We start from the raw sequence: 24746 nt of genomic DNA, 5'->3' as shown, positions 1-24746 counted from the left end.
GCTTGTGTTTCTTTCTTGTGAGTTGGTGGAGACATTACTGTTATTTTGTTGAGCACATCCACTGGTATCTGGCAATGCCCATCTTGCTATTTTATTCCTAAAACCTGTATCTCTTGGGGAGGTCCCTTGATCTTACTTTGTTTTATAGCAGAATAGGCTTTCAGAAGAATTTGGACTATTTTCTTACCTTTCTCAAAAACTTCTACTGTATTTCCCCACACAATGACTTCATCAATGTATTACAGGAGTTCTGGAGCTTCATCCTTATCCAGTGCGGTCTGGATCAGTCCATGGCAGATGGTAGGGCTGTTTTCACCCCTGGGCAGTTGGTTCCAGGTGTACTGGATGCCCCTCCAAGTCAAAGCAAACTGTGGCCTGCATTCTGCTGCTAGAGGCATTGAGAAAAACACACTGGTGATATCAGTTGAGACACCACTTGGCTGCCTTTGACTCCAGCCCTTACTGAAGTTCCAGCATGGCAGCACTCAGTGACTGTGTGACATCATTCAGGCCACGATTATCCACTGTCAGTCTCCATTCTCCATTAGACTTTTGCACTGGCTAAATGGGGCTAATAAAGGGTGAGTGGGTCCTGCTGATCACTCCTTGGCTCTCCAGTTAAGGAATCAGCTTATGAGTTGGAATCAGTGTCAGTTATTGCAATATTACTGCTAGTTCACTGTTGTGGTAGCAATCTGCATCTGCTGTTCTTCAACCTTCAGTAACTCCACAACTAAAAACTTCTCCGAGAGACTGGGCAGGGTAGACAGCTGATAACATTCCTCTGTCTCCAGGGCAGCTATACCAAAAGCCCACTGGTACCCTTGTGGATCCTTTAAATACCCTCTCCTGAGGTCATCTATGCCAAGGATGCACAGAGCTGCTGGGCCAGTCACAGTGGGCTGCTTTTGCCATTCATTCCCAGGCAGGATGATTTCAGCCTCCAATATAGCCAGCTGTTATGATCCCTCTGTCACTCCAGAAATGCAAATGCGTTCTGCCCCTCTATAGCTTGATTTCATTAGGATACACTGTGCACTGGTATGTACTAGAGCCTTGTACCCCTGTGGGTCTGATGTGCCAGGCCATCGGATCTACAAGTCCAGTAACCCAGTTTTCCTTCTCTTCCACCTGGCTGGAGTCAGGGCCTCTCTAGTTCTGGTCATAGGATTCTCTACTTGCTTCCTGTAAAAATGTACTAGAATTTTCTTCCCTAGGATCAGGAGTAAGATCAGTCCTTCCATTCTTCCTGAGAAACTGCCCGCTGTAGCTCGAAGCAGCAGCTTTCCAGCAAGAACCCTCTTTTGTGATCGTTTATCCCTTCAATTCCTCTACCCATGCCTCTAGGATTGAGGTAGGTTTTCCATTCTACTTCCTCATGCCCTCTCTGTGGTCCTGCAGGCAAAACCACAGGGTACCCCATGGTGTGTACCTTCTATATCCTTTCTTTTGAGTAAGAGGATGCTTAATGTTAATAGTTGAGATGTTGATCCCTACAGGTGTAGAGTAGGGCATATCCTCTTTGAGTTGCTGGAACTCCCAGGACAGTTTTTCCACAGCTGAGATGAGAGAGGGAGAGATTGTCTTTGTATTCCCAGAGCTGGTGTTGTAGGTTTGGGTTCTTCAGGGAAATTTTTTCCCATCTCAAAGGAGAACTCTGCGAGGGGAGGGGGTTGCCTGAGAAACAGCAGAATTGGCAGCTGGAATGACCATCAGGGACTCAAAAAACATCCTATGACTCATAGGACTACATCAATCCATTGTGAAACTCCCCGCCCTGGGGGAGGTACCACCTGAACCTGACCGCATATAATCTCGAGGTCTGGGGGCTTGGGACACCACCACCACCACTGGACAGATCCAGAGGAGGACCCAAACTTCCACAGGAGGACCAGACCTTCCATAGGACCACTGCTTTAAACAAGACTGTGAAAAACGCCAATCATGTGTTTTAAAATTTTAAAAGTTTAATAGTAATAAAATGGTTATAAAAATAGTAATACAAATTAGAGCAATAAGAATTTGGACAATCAGAGTTAGGACAATAAAGGACAATAAAAGAAAAGAATTAGGAACATTCGGATGCTGTCCTCTTGAAAACATAGGTCGCTAACAAAGGATTAACCCTTAAAAGCAATAGCCTGTTGCATGTTCATATATATCATACATGAGGCATACATTCCTTTCAAACTAGGGATTTCTCTGGTTATTGTCAACTTTCCCCCCCTTCATCTTGTTGGCCCCTCCGTGTCTGGAAGGAGGTAGAAGGAGACTAGTTCTTCACAATAAGGAGGCAATCATTCTTCTCTTTGGGATTTTAGTGTCTTGTTGCTGTTATCTCTGTGTGAATAATTTCTTGATGATATCATGCCTTTCTTGAACTAGTTAAAAAAAGTATCTTACATAGCATAGTTTCTATTTTAACATTATGTTATAATCTAAAACTATATTTAACACACTACTTAAGAAAATTAATACAGCATAACTTTCTAACATAACATATATAATATTCATTTTAATATTTGCAAAAAGCCAATAATAAAATATGCATTTTTCACAACAGGGAAGACACTGCTAGTAAAGTGTCACACAACACAACTCTGAGAAAAAGTACAACTGTGAGAGTAAATAAATCAACATTGTGACCCATGACTATTAAACTAATATAATGAATGCTTATAAGAAATTTGTTTTAACATGCTCTGGTTAGATCTGTCGTTGTCTCAACCCTTTGAGCCCCATTTTGGGTGCCAAAATGGACTGTTGTGGTTTAACCCCAACTGGTAGCAGCTAAGTACCACATATCTGTTCACTCACTTCCCCCCCCCCCCTTCCCTGGATGGATGGGGAGAAAAATTGGAAAAAATGTAAAACCTGTGGGTTAAAATAAGAACAATTTAGTAATTGAAATAATGTAAAATATTATTGTTATAATAAGAAAAAAAGAAATAAAATCCAAGAAACAGAAGTGATGTACAATAAAATTGCTTGCCACCCACTGACCCATGCCCAGTCCATCCCCCAACAGTGATTGGCAGCTCCCAGCGAATCCCAATCCCCTGCTTTATATACTGACCATAATGTTCTATGGTATGGAATATCCCTTTGGCCAGTTTGGGTTAACTGTCCTGGCTATGTTCCCTCACAGCCTCTTGTGCACCTGCTCGCTGATACAGAATGGAAAACTGAGAAGTCCTTGATTTAAAGTAAGCACTATGTGCAGCAACTAAACATCAGTGTGTTATCAACATTATTCTCGTACTACATCCAAAATACAGGACTATACCAGCTACTAAGAAGGAAGTTACCATTATCCTAGCCAAAACAACGATGGATGATTAAAGTAAAACCCACAGTTATTTAATTTAGTTGTTTTAAGAAGGAATGTATGCATTTTTCAACCATATTTGCAGCATTTTTGGATTCTACATTTAAAAGAATGTTAGTTAAAAATAGGGAGGATATTTGACCACCTTGGTTTTCTTATCTGTGTGGTAATGACTTGTATCTGCTTTTTTCCTCCAGTTATTTGTAATAGATGTCCAGACTGGTCAAATTACCAAGATTCCTATTCTGAAAGATCGTGAACCTGGCATGGTGAACCAGCAGGGATGTGGCATTCATGCCATTGAGCTCAACCCCTCAAGGACCTTTCTGGCCACAGGTGGAGACAACCCCAACAGTCTTGCAATTTATCGTCTGCCTACACTTGATCCTGTGTGTGTGGGAGATGTAAGTGGGAGTATTTGGGGAAAGTTTATTCTGTCCCAAGAATTGCTGCTTTGAAGTGTGTAAGGTCAAAGCAAGTTTAAAATTTGGGAGTTTTGTAGTGGAATTTCTGAAAGCTTGAAAATATTCCTGATCAAGTTGTCTTTTTTGACAAGATATCTTGAATATGAATGCGTACATAAATATGTGGGAGGATTCTCAGGGTTCTAAGTCAAATTTCTTCTTTCTTATCCTCATTCAGGTCTACTTCAGATTACTTTTAAGCATTGAAAATGTAACAAAATCTTCACTGTCAAAGTCTAATTGGGGTGATGATGCTCTCTTAAACTTAGCTTTAGTGAAAAAGCTCATTTGAGAAGTTGTAAAGATGATTCAAGGCTTTCCCTTATCCAGTGCAGCTTATATATGTATTATTCCACAGGTGGAACTTGGCTTTGAGGAGTAGTTCTAACCCAGTGGCTTGTGGCAGTTTGATAGATTTTGGTACTGGTTTTATTTTTGAAACATCATGAGGCCTTTTTAAAACAGCCAATCTTAAAAAGAAAATGGCTGAAATGGATATAGTGGTGTCCTGTAAGCACTTCACTCTTATTTTTCCTTTTTGATTCAGGACTTCACATAGACGTTAACTACAACAGCAGAGCTCGGGTCAGAGTTTCTGCAGTAGCAGATAACCAGCTGCAGAAAGGCTTGACTCTGAAGATTTGCATGACTTGTTATTCGTGTGCCACTGTGACTGCAGTTTTTCAAACAGAACTAGATCCTTATGTTCTTTTTCTTATACACAGGCTTCTCACATTCTGAGTAAAAGATTCTTGAAAATTTAATCAGTAGATCATATATTTGAAACATAATTTTTTTGTTTCTTTTTAGGGATGTGCATTTGAGGAAATAAAAATAAGCAGCTACTTTATAGAAGTAAAGAACACTGCTTTCAAAATGGAAAAAATCCAAGTCCTTAGAATTGAGATTAATTTGTCCTTGGTCAGAGATCTGTTTTTCTATCACCTAATTGCTTTCTATTAATTATACATGTCAAAATCAATAGAAGTTAAAATTACTGTTAGGTACTGAAACTGCTCCAGCTTGATAGTGGAATATTATTTATATGTTTTTAGCATAGGTCTGTCTTTCTGAGTTTGCACTTAAGTATTCTTCACTTTGATATTTTTTTGTCTGCCTTGAGACCACTGCAGAATATAATGGCACAGAAAATCTATCTTTTATTTTCTTTTTTTTTTCTTTTAGGATGGACATAAGGACTGGATATTTTCAATTGCATGGATAAGTGATACTATGGCTGTTTCTGGTAATGTTACTTTTTAATTTTTTTCCCCCAGATTTTTATACTGATGTACAGCACTTGATAGGTCTTAGGGAAGCACCTTTAGAAGGGATTTGGAACCATTTGGAACTACTTTGCCTCTTTAAACCATTCTTGGTCTTAGTACAGCACTTTGCTTTTTTTATTTTTTTTATTTATTTGTTGAGCCCTGCTCTAGATTGTACTTTTTTTTTCTAGTATTAGAGGGAATACTGTTGTCTTTACAGTAGGTGTTGACATGAGAGGGTGTCTTAACACAGTAAGTTCAAGGGAAGGATTCTACACCAGAATAATTTCAAGAGGAGTGTTGGTCAGTTAATAACTTTGAATACAACTGAACAGTACTAGTTTCCTGAAATCCTATGGAAGACTGATTAATGAAAACTCTGTTTTATCAAGCTATCAGTAAAGTTGTGTATGTGTATGTATATATATAGGTACACATACTGTGGGAACTAATACAGACGGTTCTAATAGAAAAGGTCAATTACTGACTTTTTAGTCAGTGTAGTTGGATAATCAGTGTAACTTCATAAAGTATTACTTACCTTGAGTAAAGGCAGCAATATGCCATTGAATTAATGTATTAGTTTACGGTCTTTCTGTGCTGAGAGGGTTTAGTATTGCATACAAGGAGGTGTCAAACTGCAGGTGACAGAAAATCTTAACACTCTCATATAAAAATCAAATGCTTCAACTGATGATTCAGTAATATAAAAAAAAACCCAAAAGCTAACCCTTGAGTTGATCCTTGCAATTCTCTAACCCAAATATTTGCATTAAAAAAACCCATTAAGTGACATTGTGTAGGGAAGAAATTGAGGTACATGTCAAATCTATCAGAGCTGACTTAAATGGAAGTGAGTTGCCTAAACACCAGAAGGGATGGGTATAGGACCTTGGATTAAACCTGTATTGATCTTTGAACCAAAGACATTTAGCTTTCTTCATCCAGTATTGGTGGTCTTAGTGATTCATATTTTGTATAATTATCTTCAAATTCAGTAGAAAAATAAAATTAGTTCTTGCTTGTTTGGCCTCAGTTCCTGTGTTACATTCTTTAAACAAGAGGTTGAATTAGTTGAATTAACAGTAAATTTGATTTAAATTGGTGCAAATTGTGGTTTTAAATATATGTTTCTGTTCAGTTCACTAATGTGTGTGTACATATCCATAAACATACTGTCAGAAATCAAACTATCTAGAATTGCTATAAACCCCACTGAGTTTTCTTGTAGGTTTTTGTATTAGTTTAACAGACTGTCAATCTTGGCCTCAGTAAGCCAGGCTCAGGCTGAATACATAGGCTATTCAATTGCCTCTGAGTTTATTCTACATGTAAATCTCTAATGGTGATTGTTGTACAGGATCATGGTTTTTTGATGCATCCTAATCAGTTTGAAAACAGATGAGGTGATCTAGCTGATTTGAAACCATGTAGACAAACCAGTTGACAATAAGTTCACAATGTTATGAACTTAACAGCTTAGTAAAATTATGATTTTGTTAACAATAATTAATATATAGGCACCAACAGTGTGTTCAGTTAGATTAAATTAATCTAAAGTATCCTTTCTTTTTTTAAGACCTCATTGTTTATTGCAGTTCATTTTTTAAAAAGGAGAATTATGTATATTTGAAATGCTGTTATGGACTACTTATTCAGGTTCCCGGGATGGTTCGATGGGTCTCTGGGAAGTTACAGAGGATGTGTTGTCCAAAACTGATGCCAGGCATAATCTCTCTCAAGTTCCTGTCTATGCCCACATAACACACAGGGCTCTGAAGGATATTCCTAAGGAGAACACCAATCCTGACAACTGCAAAGTCCGAGCATTGGCTTTCAACAATAAGAACAAGGTCAGTAAGATAAGCAAGACAGTTGAGTAGTCCTAAAACTGTCCATATATATTTGAAAAAAAAAAAGTCATCTAAATAAAATATATTAGAGAAGCAACCTGGAGTGTGAGTTTGCAAGGACATCTATAATACAAAAACTAAGTATTACCTTTTTTTTCTTTTTTTTTTTCTTTTTTTCATAATAGGAACTGGGAGCTGTGTCCTTGGATGGGTATTTTCATCTTTGGAAAGCAGAGCACACACTATCAAAGGTGCTTTTCTGTTGGTATAAAACTTAAAACATTGCTTTGCATTGAAGGCTGTTCACTATTCTTTATTTCCTATAAATGCTTGAAGAAAGAGCAGCAGTGTTTGTAAAACACTGTCCTGGTTCTTCCAAGACAGGGTTAATTTTTGCAACAGCCAGGAGGGGCACAGCCTGGACCCTGGGGTTATTAAATACCACCTCACACCAAGTGTAGAGGGAATGGAAGGGGGTGGCATTTTTCCAGTTTTTCTGGGGTGTATGGTTGGGTGGTGCCAGGTTCTACATAGTGAGAAATTGAGAAATCACGTGTGAATCATTTGCTTGTCTTGTACACACTGCTATCAGTATTTTTCTTGTTTTTTTTTTTTAATTTAGTTGCTGTTTCTAGTAAATTGTTCTTATCTCAACCCATGATCTTTACCTTTTTTTGCCTCAAATTCTCCTCCCCATCCCACCGCAGGGGGAAGTGAATGAGCAGTGCGTGGTCTGGGGTGATTCAATGGGAACAGTAAATTGGGAAATACCATTCCTAAACCATGACAGTCAATTTGGCACCCAATGTGAGGCATGAAGCATTGAGATAACAACACATCTGACCAGAGCAGGATGGAAACAAATTTGATCTAAGCATTTGTATTAGGTACGGAGCCACTGGTTACAACATTGCTTGGTCTGTTCACATTATGGTACCTAACCCTGTATATGTTCCCCTATGTGCTCCTCATGGTGCTCTTTTTCAGAGCAGGGAGAGGGATCAGGATTGCTTTATTGCTGTAATGTGGGATATCAGTTTATGACATGATAACATCAAGGGCAATGAGGGATGTGTCTTGAGTGCTGCTCTCCTGCATTTGCTTTGGGTGCTACCTCTAGGAAGCATTAATAATTGTACTGTCTGTAGGGAGAACAGGGGAGGATGATTTGCCCCAGCTTTTCACACCCTTTTCCTCCTTCAGGTTTGTTACAACAGCTTGTGAGAATTTTGAATTTCCTTTGGATGCTAAGGAAGGTTCATGTTCTTGTTGCTATGTCTACTCAGTACATGTTTAGAATTATGAAAGAGACTTCTAGTATGGTCATTCAGAGATCTGCCTGGAGGGTGGATAGTCATGAGTGGCATGGAATGTGGAAGAAAATGGGACAGTTTCAGAGGACTTCTGTCCTCCAATGGTTTGGAAGTTCACCCCTGAACAGGACCCTGATGAAGTGGCAGAATATCTGAAAGGAAAATGCTGTGGTGATTCCAGAGAGGCACAAAGTAATGCAATGTGCTGGGCCCTGGCTACTGTTTACCAGATACCACTCGTCACTAGACAGCACCTTCATGGGGAGGAAGAGGAAAGCAGAGCAACTGCCTCTGTGGCCACTCAAACTGCAGCTGAACCAGAGGAACAACACATGCTGGTAGCAGTCATACCTATACAGAAAAAGAAATGCAAGACCAAATCAGTTTGCATAGTGAGGGATGAAGAGGAAGTAGGGCCCTCAGAACAGTAGGAAGAAGCAGGGACAGAGATAATCACTCAATCCCTATCCCCAGGTGAGCTGCGCGATATATGAAAATATTTCAGCCACCAGTAGGGTGAGCCCCTGGTGACCCGGCTGCTCTGATGCTGGGATAGCACAACCCACAGTTGGAAATTAGAGGATAGTGAAGGCAAGAAACTGGGATCCCTTTCCAGGATGCAGGTATTGACAACAGCATTGGAAAAAGGACAGAAATCCTCAGCCTCTGGAGGCAACTCCTGTCAAGTGTGAGGGAAAGATATCTTTTCAAAGAGGATTTATCAGTGCACCAAGACAAGTGGAACAGCATGGAGCAAGATATCCAGTACCTGAGAGAATTAGCTGTGCTGGAGATACTCTATAGATATTCAAATAACAAGCAGTCCCCTGTAGATCCAGATGAAGTCTAGGGCACACAACCCATGTGACACAAGTTCCTATGGGAGCATGCCATTGTCATACGCCAACTCATTGGCAGTGATGTCATGGACAGAAGGTGAACAAACAGTGGATAATTTGGTTGCCCAATTCTGGCAATATGAGGAAAGTCTCTCTTCCTCCCTGTGGGCCTGCATCTCAGCTGTCCAAGGGCTTCCAGCAATTTAAAGAGGAAATATCCTATGCCCTGCCAGTACAGGCCAGAGTCTCTGCTATTAAGAGTAAGCACGCCCCTGCTCAAGAAAGAGAGGGAATACACCACAAGGTAGGTAACCTGTGGTTTTACCTGCATGACCACAGAGAGGACATGAAGAAGTGGGATGGAAAACCCACCTCTGCCCTAGGAGTCATGGGTATGTGAGTTGAGAGGAAGAACAACCACCACGGGTAATTCTTCAAGGAAAATTCTGCTCCAGTTTCCAGTGGGCAGGTCCTCAGACAGAATGGAAGGTGCTGATGTTACTTCCAAACCTCTTGAAGGGACCTGTGGTTGATCATATTTATAAGAAGTGAGCAATGAGTACCATGACCAGAACTAGAGGCGCCCTGTCTCCAGCCCGTGGGAGGAAAGGGATAATCAGATCTACTGGACTATGTGGATCTAATGGCCTGGCACATCAGACCCACAAGAGTACAATGCTTTAATTTACACTGGTGCACAATGTACCCTGATGCCATTGAGATATGTAGGGGCAGAATCTATCTCTCTTTCTGGCGTGACAGGGGGATCCCAACACCTGACTGTACTGGAAGCTGAACTGAGCCTGGGTGGGAATGAATGGCAAAAACACCCCATTGTGACTGGCCCAGCGGCCCCGTGTATCCTTGGCATAGATTACCTCAGGAGAGGGTATTTCAAGGACCCAAAAGGACATTGCTGGGTTTTTGGGATAGCTGCTGTGAAGACAGAGGAAATTAGGCAGCTGAATACCTTGCTTGGTCTCTCAGAGGATCCCTCTGCTATGGGACTGCTGAGAGTCAAAGAAGAACAGGGTACTGATCACTATCACAACAGTGCGCTGTTGACAATACTGCACCAACCAGGATTCTGTGACCCCCGTCCACAAGATGATTCATGAGCTGGAGTGCCAGGGAGTGGTCAGTAAGACCCACTCACCTTTTAATAGCCCCATATGTCCAGTATGTAAGTCCAATGGAGAGTGGAGACTGACAGTGGATAATCGTGGCCTGAACGATGACACACCATCACTGAATGCTGCTGTGCCAGGCATGCTGGAACTTCAGTATGAACTGGAATCAAAGGCAGCAAAGTAGTGCCGCCATCGATATTGCCAATGTGTTTTTCTGCATTCTTTTAGCAGCAGAGTGCAGGCCCCAGTTTGCTTTTACCTGAAGGGGCATCCAGTACACCTGGAACCACCTGCCCCAGGGGTGGAAGCACAGCCCCACTATTTGCCATGGACTGATCCAGACTGCATTGGAAAAGGGTCAGACTCCAGAACACTTGCAATACATTGATGACATCATCGTATGGGGCAACACAGCAGAGGAAGTTTTTGAGAAAGGGGAGAAGATAATCTGGATTCTCCTGAAAGCATGTTTTGCCATAAAGCAAAGTAAGGTCAAGGGACTTGCCCAGGAAATTTAGCTTTTAGGAGTAAAATGGCAAGATGGACAATATCAGATTGCAATAGATATGATAAGCAAAATAGCAGCTATGTCCTCACCAACTAGCAAAAAGGAAACACAGGCTTTCCTAGCACTGTGGGGTTTTGGAGAATGCATATTCCAGATGGCAGTCAGATTGATTGTAAACCCCCTCTATTACATGACCTGGAAGAAAAATGATTTCAAGTGGGGTCCTGAACAAGAACAAGATTTTGAACAAATTAAACCAGGAGAGTGTTCATGCAGTAGCCTTTGGGCCAGTCAGGACAGGACAAGATGTGAAAAATGTGCTCTATACCACAGCCAGGGAGAATCATCCTTCCTGGAGCCTCTGGCAAAAAGTACCCAGAAACACTCGAGAACGACCCCTGGGGTTCTGGAGTCAGGGGTACAAAGGATCCAAGGTCTGTTACACTCCAACTGAAAAAGAGATACTGGCAGCTTATGAATGGGTTTGAGCTGCTTCAGAAGTGATTGGCACTGAAGTACAGCTCCTCCTGGCACCCTGACTGCCAGTGCTGGGCTGGATGTTCAAAGAAAAAATCACTTCCACACATCATGCCACTGATGCCATGTGGAGCTAGTGGATTGCTCTGATCACACAATGAACTTGAATAGGAAACCACAATCACCCAGCAATCTTGGAAGTCATTACAAACTCGCCTGAAGGCAAAAATTTCAGACTAATTTCAGAGAAGAAGGTGATATGCTGAAGAGGCCCCACCATATAATCAGATAGCAGAAAATGAAAAGCAATGCTCTCTTTACTGATGCTTTCTGCCGTATTGTAGGGATACATCAAACATGGAAACGGCCATATGGAGTCCTATATGGCGAGTTGCAGAAGCTACCAAGGGACAAGTTGGATCAAGTCAGGTTGCAGAGCTGAAAGTCATTCAGCTGGCTTTAGGTATCACTGAATGAGAGAAGTGGCCAACGCTCTACCTCTACACTGACTCGTGGATGGTAGCAAATGCTCTGTGGGGGATGGCTGGACCAACAGAAAAAGACTAGTTGGCAGCATAAAGGGAAACTCATCTGGTCTGCTGAATTGTGGCAAGACATCGCTGCTCAGGTAGAAGTTGGCTTTTCAAACACTGTTATATGCATTTAGTGAAGTCCACCTGGTTAGTTAACTCTAGAGGCTCTACCAATCAAGCTGTCTCTGCCCTATCAAAACCTTCATATACCATAGAAGGGGATTAAGTCCCTGTGGTGCATATGAGAAATCTGTTGGGGAAGACAGTTTGGATCAGTCCTGCCTCAAGGAAAGGCAAATCCATCTGTGGGATTGTATTTGCTCAAGGACCTGGGTGCATTTGTCACATAATGCAAAGGGATGGGGGAATGCGATGTGTACCTCAAGGGGATTTGATGTCTGGGTGAGAACAGCCTGTAATGTTGAATTGTTTAATATTGGTTGCTGAATGCCACTGCCACTGTGTTCCATAACTACTGTGGACAATGAGGATCGATTGCTCCAGATATACCAGTCATGAGCTCCTGATGCAGCAAACAGCCGACAGCATGCCAGGTCTCTCTCCTGTCTTGGAAGACATTTTGAATGGACAGCCATTGACTAAGGGAATGGTACCCATGCTTGTGTGTGTGTATATATATAGATATATGTATATAAGATGTAGGATCTGGGTGTGATTTAGATGGTATAGAATAAGGGTTGGATAATGTCCTGGTTCTGTCCAGGATAGGGTTAATTTTTGCAGCAGTTGGGAGTGGCACAGTCCAGACCCTGAGATTATTCAATACCACCTCATGCCATGGGCAGAGAGGACAGCGGAGGGTGGTATTTTTTTTGGTTTTTCTGGGTTGTATGGTTGGGTGGTGCTGGATTCTGTGTAGTGAGCAACCGCGTGTGAATCGTTCACCTGTCTTGTACACTCTGCTTTTAGTATTGTTGTTACTGTTAATTTTATTCTTTCATTGCTGTTTCTAGTAAATTGTTCTTATCACATCCTATGACGTTTACCTTTTTTTGCCTCCAATTCTCCTCTTCAGCCCACTGCAGGGGGAGGTGGGGGGGAAGTGTGTAAGCGGTGTGTGGTCTGGGGTGATTCAGTGGGAACACTAAATTGGGGAATACCATTCCTAAACCATGACAAACACATACATCTTTAAGTAAAATGCAATGTCCTAAAAATTAGAACTTGGGGAAAGAAACTTCCCATTCACCTTATTAAGGGTGAGAGGTGCTCTTAACTTTCTGCCAGTTCTGGGTGAGCTGAAGTGAGCTGTTCCATAGAGAGTATAATTGATACTTAATTAGAACCTTCATAAAGGAAGTTGCACTTATTTAAGTGTAATTATAGATCAAACCTACAAATATCTATACTACTGTATGAAGTAAGCTTTTTCAGCTGAGATCATGTCTGTGTACACCTGCTGAAGAAATAGCAGCTTAGAAAGATGTAAAACAATATGCCAAAATGTCCATTGTTCTTTGCTTAATACATGGTTCAGCCTTTATCATCTCAGTTTTGTTCAGATAAGGCATCTAATCTTCAGGGGTTGTTTTTTTTCTGGGTCAGGTTGCTTTTCTCTTAAACTTCTATTGTTGTGATGAACTTATTTTTTATCTGCATTTTGGGTTTTTTCACTGCAACTTCCTTGAACATAGTTTACAGAATTGTTTTATTAGTGTTTTGTTCTTTTATCATAATGTGTTGATTTGTCTTTCCTTTGTTTCTAGTTACTTTCCACAAAGTTGCCATACTGCAGGGAGAATGTGTGTTTGGCTTATGGTCCGGAGTGGTCAGTGTATGCAGTAGGATCACAGGCACATGTCTCCTTTTTGGATCCAAGGCAGCCTTCTCACAATGTTAAATCCGTCTGTTCCAAAGAACGAGGCAGTGGTAAGGAACTTGTCAAAGGGTGCTTCAAATGGTTTGCTTGCAGAAGTAGCTTTTAAGATTGCAGTAAGATAAGCTTCCAATAAATATGAAGGTTTTTTCATGTGATAGACTAAATTATTAATAGCATATATGTTTTGTTTTTATGACATTATTCCTTGAGCAACCAACAAACCAAATGTAAAATCAACTCTGAAATCTAATGAAGGACAACATCAGTGTTTTTATGATCAACTAAGTTGCACGCCATCCAAATATTACTCAACTTCTAAAAGTATGCATTTTACTTATTACTGAACTTCACTGTGCATTTTACTTCTGCATATTTTTTACTGTATCTTATTCTGTTTTACTTCATTTCAAAGCAAATCCAGTCTTTGTACCACTATTAATGCTATCTATTCTCACATTTTTCTCTGGGGACAGAAAAAAACCCATGTTGTCTGCTCTGTCCTATCATATTGGGAGTCAGTGCTGTGAGTGAATGCTTGCTTTGTCATTTTAAAGTCATGAGTGAGACACTTAATTGTCAGTGTGTATTTATTTGCTTTAAATATACAAAAGCTTACTCTTAAAAAAAAAAGTTTGCAGATTTTAGTGCTGTTTTCCTTTTCTGATGTGAATGTAATATGTCCAATTGAACCTCACACCTGGGTCAAGCCTGGGGGTTTGCAGGGTACATGGCCCCATAAGCTTCTTCCCATACCCTTTATTTTCAAGCATGAGAAGGCACTGTGCTGTGATGCCCATTTGAAACCATATTAATCCCAGAGTAGTAAGTTGCTAGTCCTTATTTAACTTAACTCTAGGCATTCATCTCTTCATTGGGCAAGTTTATTTTAAAAAATGCGTGTAGGCAAGGATTAAGAAATTTTTATTTATGTGGTTACTGGACTTTGAACTGTGCTGTCTAGATAAATGTCAGGGTCTGCTTCTTTTAGATACAGAAGTTTCTATAATATGAGAAAAGGTCATTTACCAGCTCATGTTTGTCACTTGAACATTTTGCCACCAACACCCCTGTTGGAACTCTAGTTTGGGAACCCTTGATCACTCCTCTATCATCTAACAAAAATTCTACAATACCACTGATTCCCACACCCATAAAGAAACTCAAAGTCCACAGTCTTCTGTGGGCGAAACACAAGGGTTGGAATCTCTGTGCATTCCACATCTGTGTGTCTTCTTCTCTGCTTGTGGAGTGGTCAGCATTTTCTTGCGCTTGATAGAGTTTCACATTCTTCACTGAAATCCACCTGGACTCTGTATCTGTTAAAACACAAGCAAACCCACATCCCCACAGGGACTGGAGGATTTTCTCAAAATCCTGCAAGTGAAGAATGGGGTCTGATATGAGAAATAAAATATTGATCAGTTCTGTTTTGCAAAATTGTATAGAGACATGTAAGATAATGACATAAGTTGCTATTACTAACACTCTTTGGTTATGAGCATGAGGAAACAGAGCAAAACAATGCATGTAGTGAAGAAGAAACTAACAGTAATTAGGAATCAATCAGATAATGCACATAATCAATATCACATGCGAAATTATATAATTACTAAGCACTACAACATTGAACTGTCATCCCAGAGTCTCCAGCAGCTGATAAACCTCAAATCAGTAGAGAATTGGAAAATCATGTCTGGATAACAATTCTCCAAGCTTACTTTAAAAGTAGGTTCAGCTGTCATATATATAGAGGGTCAAATTGCCAAGCCAAAACACTTGAATACTTTTTGATGCAGAAAACATCTGGGTTTATTGTCAATCATTTCATCAGAGGAGAGCTAGAGCTTGGCCAGAGCCCGAACTCTAATTGATGGGTGTCACTTAACACATTTTAAAACAAGGCTCTTAAAAATAGCAGTTATGAGTAAAAAACCTTAGGTTTAAAAACCAATCAAACCATCAAGTAATTGAATCCCTCTGAAGTTTCCTTCAGGATAGAGGTTCTTCGAACACAGAAAACCTGTTCTTCAAAGATTTGAAAGTGGTCACAGGCAGGATTATGAGCCTGGATCTGGACGCTGAGAGTGTGAAGGTGGAGGAAGTACAGCTGAATGAGAGACTGATTACCTAGTACAAAACTAAAACCTAAAGAAAGAAGTTAATGTTACAGCTGGACTCTCTGCTGGAGTACTTCTGTGATAATAACTGAAGAAAGCCATGAGACTAGCAGTCTGGATAAAGAAAACATATAAGCTGTTAGAAAACAAAAAGCAGGATCCTGAAGAGACACGTCTTGTAGGTGAACACACAAAGAGATGGTAAAACTTGTGAAAGCTGGATGTAAATACCAGAACAATACCTTAATAATAATTCTTATCACAAAAATCAGTTAATTCATATTATATAATCAATATATTAGCAGCAAGTGTTCAAAGGGGTTAAGACAACCCTTTTTTAAGCATTCATATAATATTAACAACAATCACTATTTATCGGTATTACCTATAGAAAACAGAAATAACAAAGCTTACAAGCTTGCTACCAGCAATCTCCAAACGTCAAATCATTGGGGAACCAGCTGATGACCCTACAGATAGGATCTGATTGAAGTTTCCCAAATGTTCTGTCTTCAGAGAAATTTTGGGTAGTTGAATCATTACTAATACTTGTATTTTTACACAGTGGTTTCACTTGCTGGGAAACACTTTTCACGGTAAAATATTTCCATTTATGTCATATTTGGAATAGCGCTGATTTGCATAGTGTCTCCCTTTTCTGCATCTTGGGCAATGATTCAGTGCTGTTGCATTTCCTGCAGACTCTGGGCAATATTTTGTTATATGTCCAAATTTCCCACACTTGAAACATGGCCTTTTGGTGAGTTCCACTGCTATTATTTCTGTGGAATTATCTTGTTGAGGAGTTACATGGAGAGCTGTGAGGGTTCTTGAAAGTCTTTCATTCTATGCTTGAAGGAGTTTCCCAACCTGTTCTCCCCAAATGCCTGCTTGGATTGCTGTGATGTGCTGAGGTGTACTCACCTTACTGCATTCCTCTATCATTTTAGTCATGGTTGGTCATGGTTGGTTGACCAGGTGTGGCACTAATCATACATTTGCACTCTGCATTGGCATTTGCAAAAGCGAGGCTTCAAAGCAGATGTGGCTTCGCCACTTCATCACTTACTTGTCTGTCCACTGCTTGCGTGAGACAATCGATGAATGAAGTGAAGGGCTCAGAAAGACCTTGCTTTATTTCTGTGTAAATGCCTTCTGGAGTTCCAACTGGTTGAATTTGCAAAATTGCCTTTCGTGCTGCCTCTTTAATGTCTGCAATCACATATCGAGGCAACTCGGCTGACTGATCTTCAGGTTTGTCATGGGGTTCATCTCTTGCTAATTGAGCCAGTGTGAGAGCTGCATGCAGTCTTCCCGCATAACTATTTCTCAGTTGAAGGAGAGCCCTCTGCCATCTTGCATCCCACAGCAGGAGTTGTGAATCTGTAAAAATTGTCGAGGCAATGTACCTACAGTCAAAAGGTACCAAGTCATAATTGTTGAATGTGCCTCTCAAAAGCTGTTTGAAGTATGGGGATCCCAAACCATTATTTTTCACTGCTTCCATCAAATCTTTGACCACATCATGATCCAGAGGTTCCCATATAGGATTTTCATTTAGTCTCACATATCTCACTGGCAATGTGATGCTATCTGTGTCTGCTATATCAAAGTCTCTTTCTTTCAGTGCTTTCTTCCTGATGTCTGCCCAGTTCGTTGAACCAGACATATCTCTTGAGACATTTCTGTTAAATGGAACCATATCCATGCCCATATTCTGTGGATTTGTAGTCTTCCAGGATGCACCTTCTTCTGGCCTGAAGGTTGCATGCATCTCATGCACCCCTCCCCCTCCTGTTTGAAGCATTGTGAGGGACATTTGTGGTGGTGCACACAGGGGAAATGAGGGTGCAATGGCTGAACCTGCCATTGGTGGCACTGCAGAGGGCACCGATGTAGATATGTAGGGAGTATTTACAGAGGATGCAGAAAGGGTGTTGCCATCTTGCCCTGGAAAGGAGGTTTGAGGAAAGTGTGCACCATGTTGTGGTAGGAATTCCTGAGCACGTTTCCTGAGCTGGAGGAAGAGCTGCCGTATAAAGTCTTTTGAAAATGAGAAAAGGTGTAGGCAAGTCATGGAGCTGGACTGTTGCCCTGGAAACCAAGCTGTTGGGGCAGGCATATGAAGTACTGGAGTGCTGCCTGTTGTGGTCCAAAAGCTGGGTGGGGTCTGTGATGGTACAGGAATGCCTTGTGAGGCTGTGATGGTTATAATATTTTCGCTGCTGCTATCTTGAGTTAGTGTGTTTTGTGCTCCTAAATCACTCATGGCTTGAGCTCTGTTCTCCTGACCAGTCTTTGGAATGTGTGCTGCAGCTGTTGTGTCTTGTCCCGACACTTCCCATTTACCTGGGAATATATTAATTGTATTCTGTTCACCTGAGAAGGGAACTGGAAAAGGTGCTTTGAGGGCTTGGCCTGACTGTGTTTCAAGCAGAGGTTCTGGGACGATGGTATTTAGTCTGTAGTGTGGTTGAACTTGCTGCAGTGGTACTGTTGTTCCACTTGGTGGCGCTGTTGCCGCAGAGTTTGGTTGCGAGGATCCCGATCCGGGTCCAGGCTCCGCTCCGTGGATTGCAGAGGGACCGGTTGTTGCAGCTGCAGTCGCCGCCGGTGCCGGTGCAGCTGAGCCCTGCCAGGGCTGTGTTCGGGCTGCAGCAGGCAGTCCCGAACCTGCAGTGACGAGTCCAGGGGCACAGCCATAGCTGTAGGTTCTGGCAGCCCCCACGGCGCGGCTGCCGCTTGGATGAAGGAAGGAGGGGCCCTGGGCAGACTCGGAGGCTGCGCAGTCTGGCGGGAAGGGTGGGCGAGGGGGGATGACGTAAGACCCACTCGATCCACGTCCCACCCATTGTACCGTGGGTTGGGGCTTGGAAGCGAATAGGGGTAGAACAAAGCTGACGTCATCCGGCCCCGAGCCCGCCCCTGCTGAATGGGGGGGCTGGAAAGAAGCCGCTGACGTCATTTTCGGGGCATCGGCGGGGGCAGGAGATGTGGGTGGACCGCCAAGTGGCAGGGGCGTTGCCACGGAAGCTCCAGAGGCAGGCTTAGCTGCCTGGAACGTCCCCCAAGGTGGGGAGGGGGGTGGAAAAACGTGTGTTCCGGACCCCGCCGCTCCCGAGACATGCGCAGTAGTAAAGGATCCGAAAAATGCCATGTCTGTCTGATTCGATGGTCCCAAGAGCAATTTGAGTTTTGGAACGGCCCCGAGGTCCTTCCCGGGCTCTGCCTGGGTTGCACTCCCCCGACCGCCCACCTTCCCCGTCCCCAGGGACGACTCCGTGCCCGCATTCACGGGGATAATGCCTTCCTCTTGTGATTCGGAGGGGGCAGTTTCGCCCAGAACTGCGGGGCGGGGAGGCTGCAGAGGTTCCTGACTGCTGGAGAATCTGCAGCTTCGGAGGACGGGGCCGCGGGCCCCGGCTCTCCTGCCTGCAAGGGAATGCCCTGCAGCCCCTGGGGTGTTTGCAAAGTACCTTTTGCAAGAGGTTTTTGGCATTTTGCCTCATGAATTACCTCATAAACAATTCTGCAGACTGACAGAAGGCTCGCAGCCTTCTGGTCTTTGCGTGTCGCAGAATGATAGAGTTCCGTATTAGCATCCTCCCATAGATCTGGGTCAAATAAATCTTTAACTGTAACATTGGGGAATTCCTCCCTTACCCAGGATAACAAAGCTTCCAGTTCTTGTCTAGAGACCCGGACTGGATGCTGCCTCATCATTATCTCTAGATCATTAACGACATCCGCCTCTGTTTTCGAGAGGTTACCCCCCATTTTGGCTCCTTGACAGCTTACCCGACCCTAATGGGTCTGTCATCCTCGGGTATCTGTCCGTGCTCCAACCAGCAGCTCATGGAAATCTGGCTCCATTGTACCGGGTTTTCCAAGTGTCCGTGACGCTGAGATATTCACCTCTGGAGGAATTTTTCTGGCTTTTGGCTTTCGTCAAGGAGAGTCCTGGCACAATCTCTTCCTGCCGAGTTTGCACTTTTACACGGGGGCACCAGTTTGTGGAAACCCTCCCCGAGGATCCCCTGATGGGGAGACTCCTTAAAAGTTCTGTGCCAGTATTGAGAGATGGATGGGACTTCTGTTTTTTTCGGTCTTCAGGTTGTTGTTTATTTTTCTCTTATCAGAAGTTCAGCACGCTGTCTACATCTCAGACTTAGCGTACAAAGAGAAGGCACCAAAAATCACAAGACATACAGGTTTGATATAAAATTTCCATAGCCAAACCGAATTTTATTTCTATATCTTTTATTTTACAAAAAGCAAGCAAGCAGCGCTGGGTGTCTGGGGAGTCACCACTCCACTCACAGCACACACCACTACAAGTTCACCAGAGTATATATACTGTTTTTAAGCCTACAAAGCATTTTCCGGTGTGCTTGTGTTAGTCCAAATCAACAAATATCAATAAGCTGGGATCAGCAATTTCATAATCTTTCCAGGTGGTCGTTGTCTTCCTGTCCTTATTGTGGTCATCTGGAGGGAGGCCTTACTGGTGTCTGCTACATGATTTTGTCAAGTCCATCAAGCTTTTTATTATACATAAGCATTTAGTTGCTTTGTTACAATATCCCTTTAGCTTTACCACAACTTCCTCTATTTTATTCTAAACATCAGTCATCTTGCTACCTCATCTCTTTACTATGCTTCTTCTATTTTGATGCTTTATTTGGCTATTCAGTCAAAAAGTTTCAAAACCGTTCTTTGTAGTTATCCCAAGGAACACATCCACTTTCAACACAGCAGATACAAGCATTTGCTGATGCATTGCCAATTGACGTGAATCACAAACATTTTTCACAGGTTTAAGGTCTTTTAAAGCTATTTTGTCCAATTAACTCTTAAAACATACTTTATTTCTACCTTTCTACCAATAACTAATTACTTGTCTGTCCACGCAACGTCTGCATTGTGGTTCTTTCTAACCAATCACTCTGTGCCATCAACACTGCAGAAAATGGAGTAGATGAAGAACAAGGAGATCAGACAATGCCCAAAATCCTCCATCTTGTCTTCTATCTACCTCAATACTACAAACGCAAAACTCTAAGTTTTCCACCCTGTGATATTACACACTTCTAACCAACTACACACCCATAATCCCAGTGATATCACTCAATTTTGGAAGCCGGTTCCACGGCCTCAGGTCAAATGCAGTGCTCTCCTGGGGGTCAGTGCCTGTCAGCACAGAAAGTCTAAAATTCTCAGCATCCAGGGTTCCAACAGTCACCCTTCAGTATCATAGGGAAGAAATACCAGGACACTGGAGTGTGGTGCCCAGTGGTGACTGGTGGCTAAAAACTTCAGTCTTGAATTATGTGATCATCCCTGCTGAGGGGATGACCTATGTGTAGGGAGTATCTCCGGGGTGCTAGTTCATGTCTAGAGAAAACCTTTGTTCAATACAGTTTTCTATTCTGCAAAGTAGATTTTTTTGGTGTGTGGGGGTGGTGGTGGAGGCACTTAAGTAATATTAATTCCCAAGATACCGAGTGTTTCAACTTTCTGTTGATCTCACTGGGACTTGAAATGGTGCAACACCTCTAGAAAGTAGGCTGTTTATTGATTTGCAGACTAAAATCTGGGTTAACTTTTAAGTGCTTTGAAGTGTTACTTGAATGTGCTTTCAGCTTCTAAATGCAACTGCTGGATATGGTAAGTCCATATTAACTTCAGTTCATTAATGTTGTATACAAAAGCAGATCAGAGAAATGTCACTTAGACTGAAACTGGGGGTGTTTTTTACCTAGTATAACCCTGTCTCCTCTATGTGAGAAGGTAGTGAATGCTTTTTAGTGCATCTTGTAAGAGTTGCTTTTCTTAGCAGCTGTACAGGAAAGTGCAGGCCCTGAACTGTAGTTCTTGATCTGTGAGAGTGCTTTCTGCTTGATTGGCCTGCAGAGCAATGTTGTGTGCCTATGACTTTATAATCCTGAAGGCAGCAATGTTAATGCAGTGGACAGAGTTTGTACAGCACAGACTGTGTCTACTCTTTGTGTAGGACATGCTACTGCATCTTCATTTCCTTCTGGGATGTGTAGAGCTCCCTGCCTCTGAGGAGTAAGACTCAATTTGTTGACCCAAATAGTCCAGGCCTACAGGTGGTAGAGTGCTGGGAATGTAGATGAGCTTACTGTGATCAGTTCTAGGCACAGGTGGTGCTTTTAGTTTGATGGGAATTATTAATCTGAGGTACTTCAGCCCCTTAGGATCCAATTTGAAGTGCTGTTCTTGAAAGCCTGTCCTAAACATCCACTTAGTAGTGGGTACAAAATTGATTCCTTCAGTTTTCCTTCTTTTTTTTTTGATTAGAGAAAGATTCACAGTTGTTCTGTATTTTATAGCTTTTTATTAATTAATTGCATTGAAAAGTATATGCCATCTCTTTCAGTATATGCCATCCAAAGCAGTTAAGCAATAGAAGCAATAACCATGGGAATATAGAAGACAGAAAATTGATGGACTAAGTCCTTGAAGAGGGGGCAAAACAAAGAGGATAATACCTTTCATATACAGGATGTTTAATGATGAGACAATCAACCCCCAGTTTTGACTGGTTCTGTGGTGAGAACTTACCCTAGTGATGAACTTTGCTCATTATAATAATAAAAAGCACATCCCTACCTCAGGCACCCTCTACTCACAAAAAGACCACTACTCATCGAGCATGTGCCATGATTTCTTGGGACACTATGTCTTTAAATCAAAGCAGAGAAAGGATAAGCCAATAGAAACTTAGGCAAGTAGTGACTTAAGTAAGATGTGCTAATAGCCTAATGTTGTAACCTTATAAGTAGGCCTTTGTGTGCCTCAGTGTGCTGATTTTGTGGATCTACAACCCAGTACCCCTTTCTGGTCAGAGCTGTAAATAAATCAAATACATTGACTCTGTGGGGATTGGCTTCTTGCACACCAGGTAAAAGAACCTGTTTTGGGACAACAATGAAGAGGAAGAGATGTCTCCCAACTTGCTCAGATGCATTTGTAGTTCTCTAAATTAGAGATTCAGCAGGTGTGAGACTTGCACAGTGGTTTCCCACCTATTAAGCCTGCAGCCAAGACTTCACCTCATATCTAGAACACAACAATGTGAACTTGCCTGTTCCGAGTGTGTTGAACAGATGCTGGTGGCTGTGGATGTAACATCAAGTTGTGGAGGTGGAAGAATGAGGATGTGTTTCTAGTTAGGACTCTGTACAGAGGGGAAGGGTAAACTACATCTACACACCTTGAATGTCTGCTGTCATGTACTGCTGGGTGTATTCCAGTATGTCACAAGTTTTGTGACGTTCAGCCCCACTTGGCACAGTGACAGCAGTTGACACATGGATGTATCTGGCCTAACTCACTCTTTTCCCTTCCTGTTTGAATGCTTGTTTAGGCTGTAATTCAGTGGTACTTTAAAGAGGGCTTAAAAAGCTGTACGGTTTATAACCTGCCTTTATGTTGTACAGCAAAGAGAAGCATAGATGTGGTGGGGTTTAATCTGCATAGAAGACTTGTTTGTGTTAGAGTACTTATACAGAACAAACCTTTTGCACAATAGAGATGACATTTTGCAAATTGCAAATTCCTACATACAGAATCTCCTCAAGACTATTTCCAAGGGAAGGAAGCTTAATCTGAATCTTAATCTGAAGATGAGGCTTCAGATTAAGATTTTGTGAAAACAAAATGTATTCTTTTGCTCAATTTAATGGCATAACTGAATTGTGTTAGAATGTTTTGTTTGGATTGGAAACTTGTAGCTTCCCATGTGCTGGTGTAACATGGTGGTGCTTTGCTTGTAGTATTCTTAGTCTGTTTTTATTGCTGGGTAAAGTGCTAAAAGTACTAGCTATGAAGTAAGGTGTGCTGGTATGAGATTATTTGAGCAGGGACAGCCTCAAAACTATTTAAAATCCTGATCTGTCTTAGCAGCAAAGTGACTAGTGCTTATACTTGCTTACAGCTAGCCTCTTGACCAGCATAATGCACTTGATAGCAGCTGGGACAGTACTTTTTCTCACATAGTCACTTATTACATCTTGGCAGATAGCTAGATAGGGTGTGAGCTTGTGGAGGGAACCAGTGTGTTCTTTCCTCTGTCTGCTGCCCACATACTCATGGTGTGTTCACTTAGAGGCTTGTGAACAAAACAAAATTACTCTTGATCCTAAATGGCTTGTGATCTTTGTTTATCTGTCAGAGCTGGGGCCTGCTGAGAATTAAGCATCAGTGTATCTGATGGCATCAGAAAAGAAAGGAAGTAGTATATGTAATTGAAGCTGCTGTTTCAATAGCATCAATGAGATTTGTCTGCACTGCTCCATAGCAGTGTGTGGTCCAAACTTGTGTGTTATGGAGAATACTATTAGTAGATAGTTCCTCTTAAAGAAAATTTTAGACATCAAGCAGCAGCACTGCAGAGCCAAAGCATCCATTTTCCTTACTGCATTGTATGTCCCTTCTCTTTTTGACAGGTATTCGATCGGTGAGCTTTTACGAGCACATCATCACAGTGGGAACGGGGCAAGGTTCCCTATTGTTTTACGATATCCGAGCCCAGAGGTTCCTGGATGAAAAGCCCCCACATGCCTGCTATGGACAGAAGCAGAAATTAGGAGGAAGTGAAATTTTAAAGTTGACTACTGGGAAAGGTTGGCTGGTGAGTAGGTTGTAGTTGCAGGAAACCCTTTACACAGGAGTTTACACTGTTTCTTTTTGTAGTAATGGAAGCTATTATATGAAATGTGTCCCAGTCAAACAGTGATCATGTAATTAATAACTGTAATCTTGAAAAGCAAGAAGTGCTGCAGTATTGCTCTTCATAAAAGCTTTATGAAAGGGTATTGAATGATTGGTTGCTCAAGTGTAAGGCATACTGACTACTTTTCTTATGCACTGATTCATAAATGAACTAGATTTTATATCTTCATATTTTCTAATGCAATCTAACTTCTAGTTTTCAGAACCTCAAACACAAAATTCATTTCTTCCTTTAAAAATGTGCTACTCTAATGTGGTACTCAAAGCAAGAGAGATTTAATTGTGTGCAATACTAGAAACTGTCCTCCTGAGGTAA

At 41.9% G+C, this 24746-nt stretch overlaps 1 protein-coding gene across 6 annotated transcripts in view; it reads left to right on the top strand.

Moving 5' to 3' along the window:
• The window catches only part of LOC135289154 (DDB1- and CUL4-associated factor 12-like), a 55839-nt gene that overhangs the window by 8116 nt on the left and 22977 nt on the right, over window positions 1-24746 (top strand). For all 6 annotated transcript variants that reach the window (XM_064402565.1, XM_064402570.1, XM_064402569.1 and 3 more), the window contains exons 3-8: window positions 3526-3732; window positions 4978-5038; window positions 6720-6913; window positions 7099-7164; window positions 13441-13603; window positions 24145-24329. In XM_064402565.1, coding sequence (XP_064258635.1) covers window positions 3526-3732; window positions 4978-5038; window positions 6720-6913; window positions 7099-7164; window positions 13441-13603; window positions 24145-24329 — 876 coding nt within the window. The remainder of the gene's footprint in view (window positions 1-3525; window positions 3733-4977; window positions 5039-6719; window positions 6914-7098; window positions 7165-13440; window positions 13604-24144; window positions 24330-24746) is intronic.

Source organism: Passer domesticus, chromosome W, assembly GCF_036417665.1.
Source record: "Passer domesticus isolate bPasDom1 chromosome W, bPasDom1.hap1, whole genome shotgun sequence".
Lineage (NCBI taxonomy): Eukaryota > Metazoa > Chordata > Aves > Passeriformes > Passeridae > Passer > Passer domesticus.
The sequence above is the reverse complement of the archived record's forward strand: the minus strand, read 5'-3'. Positions and strand labels throughout refer to the sequence as shown.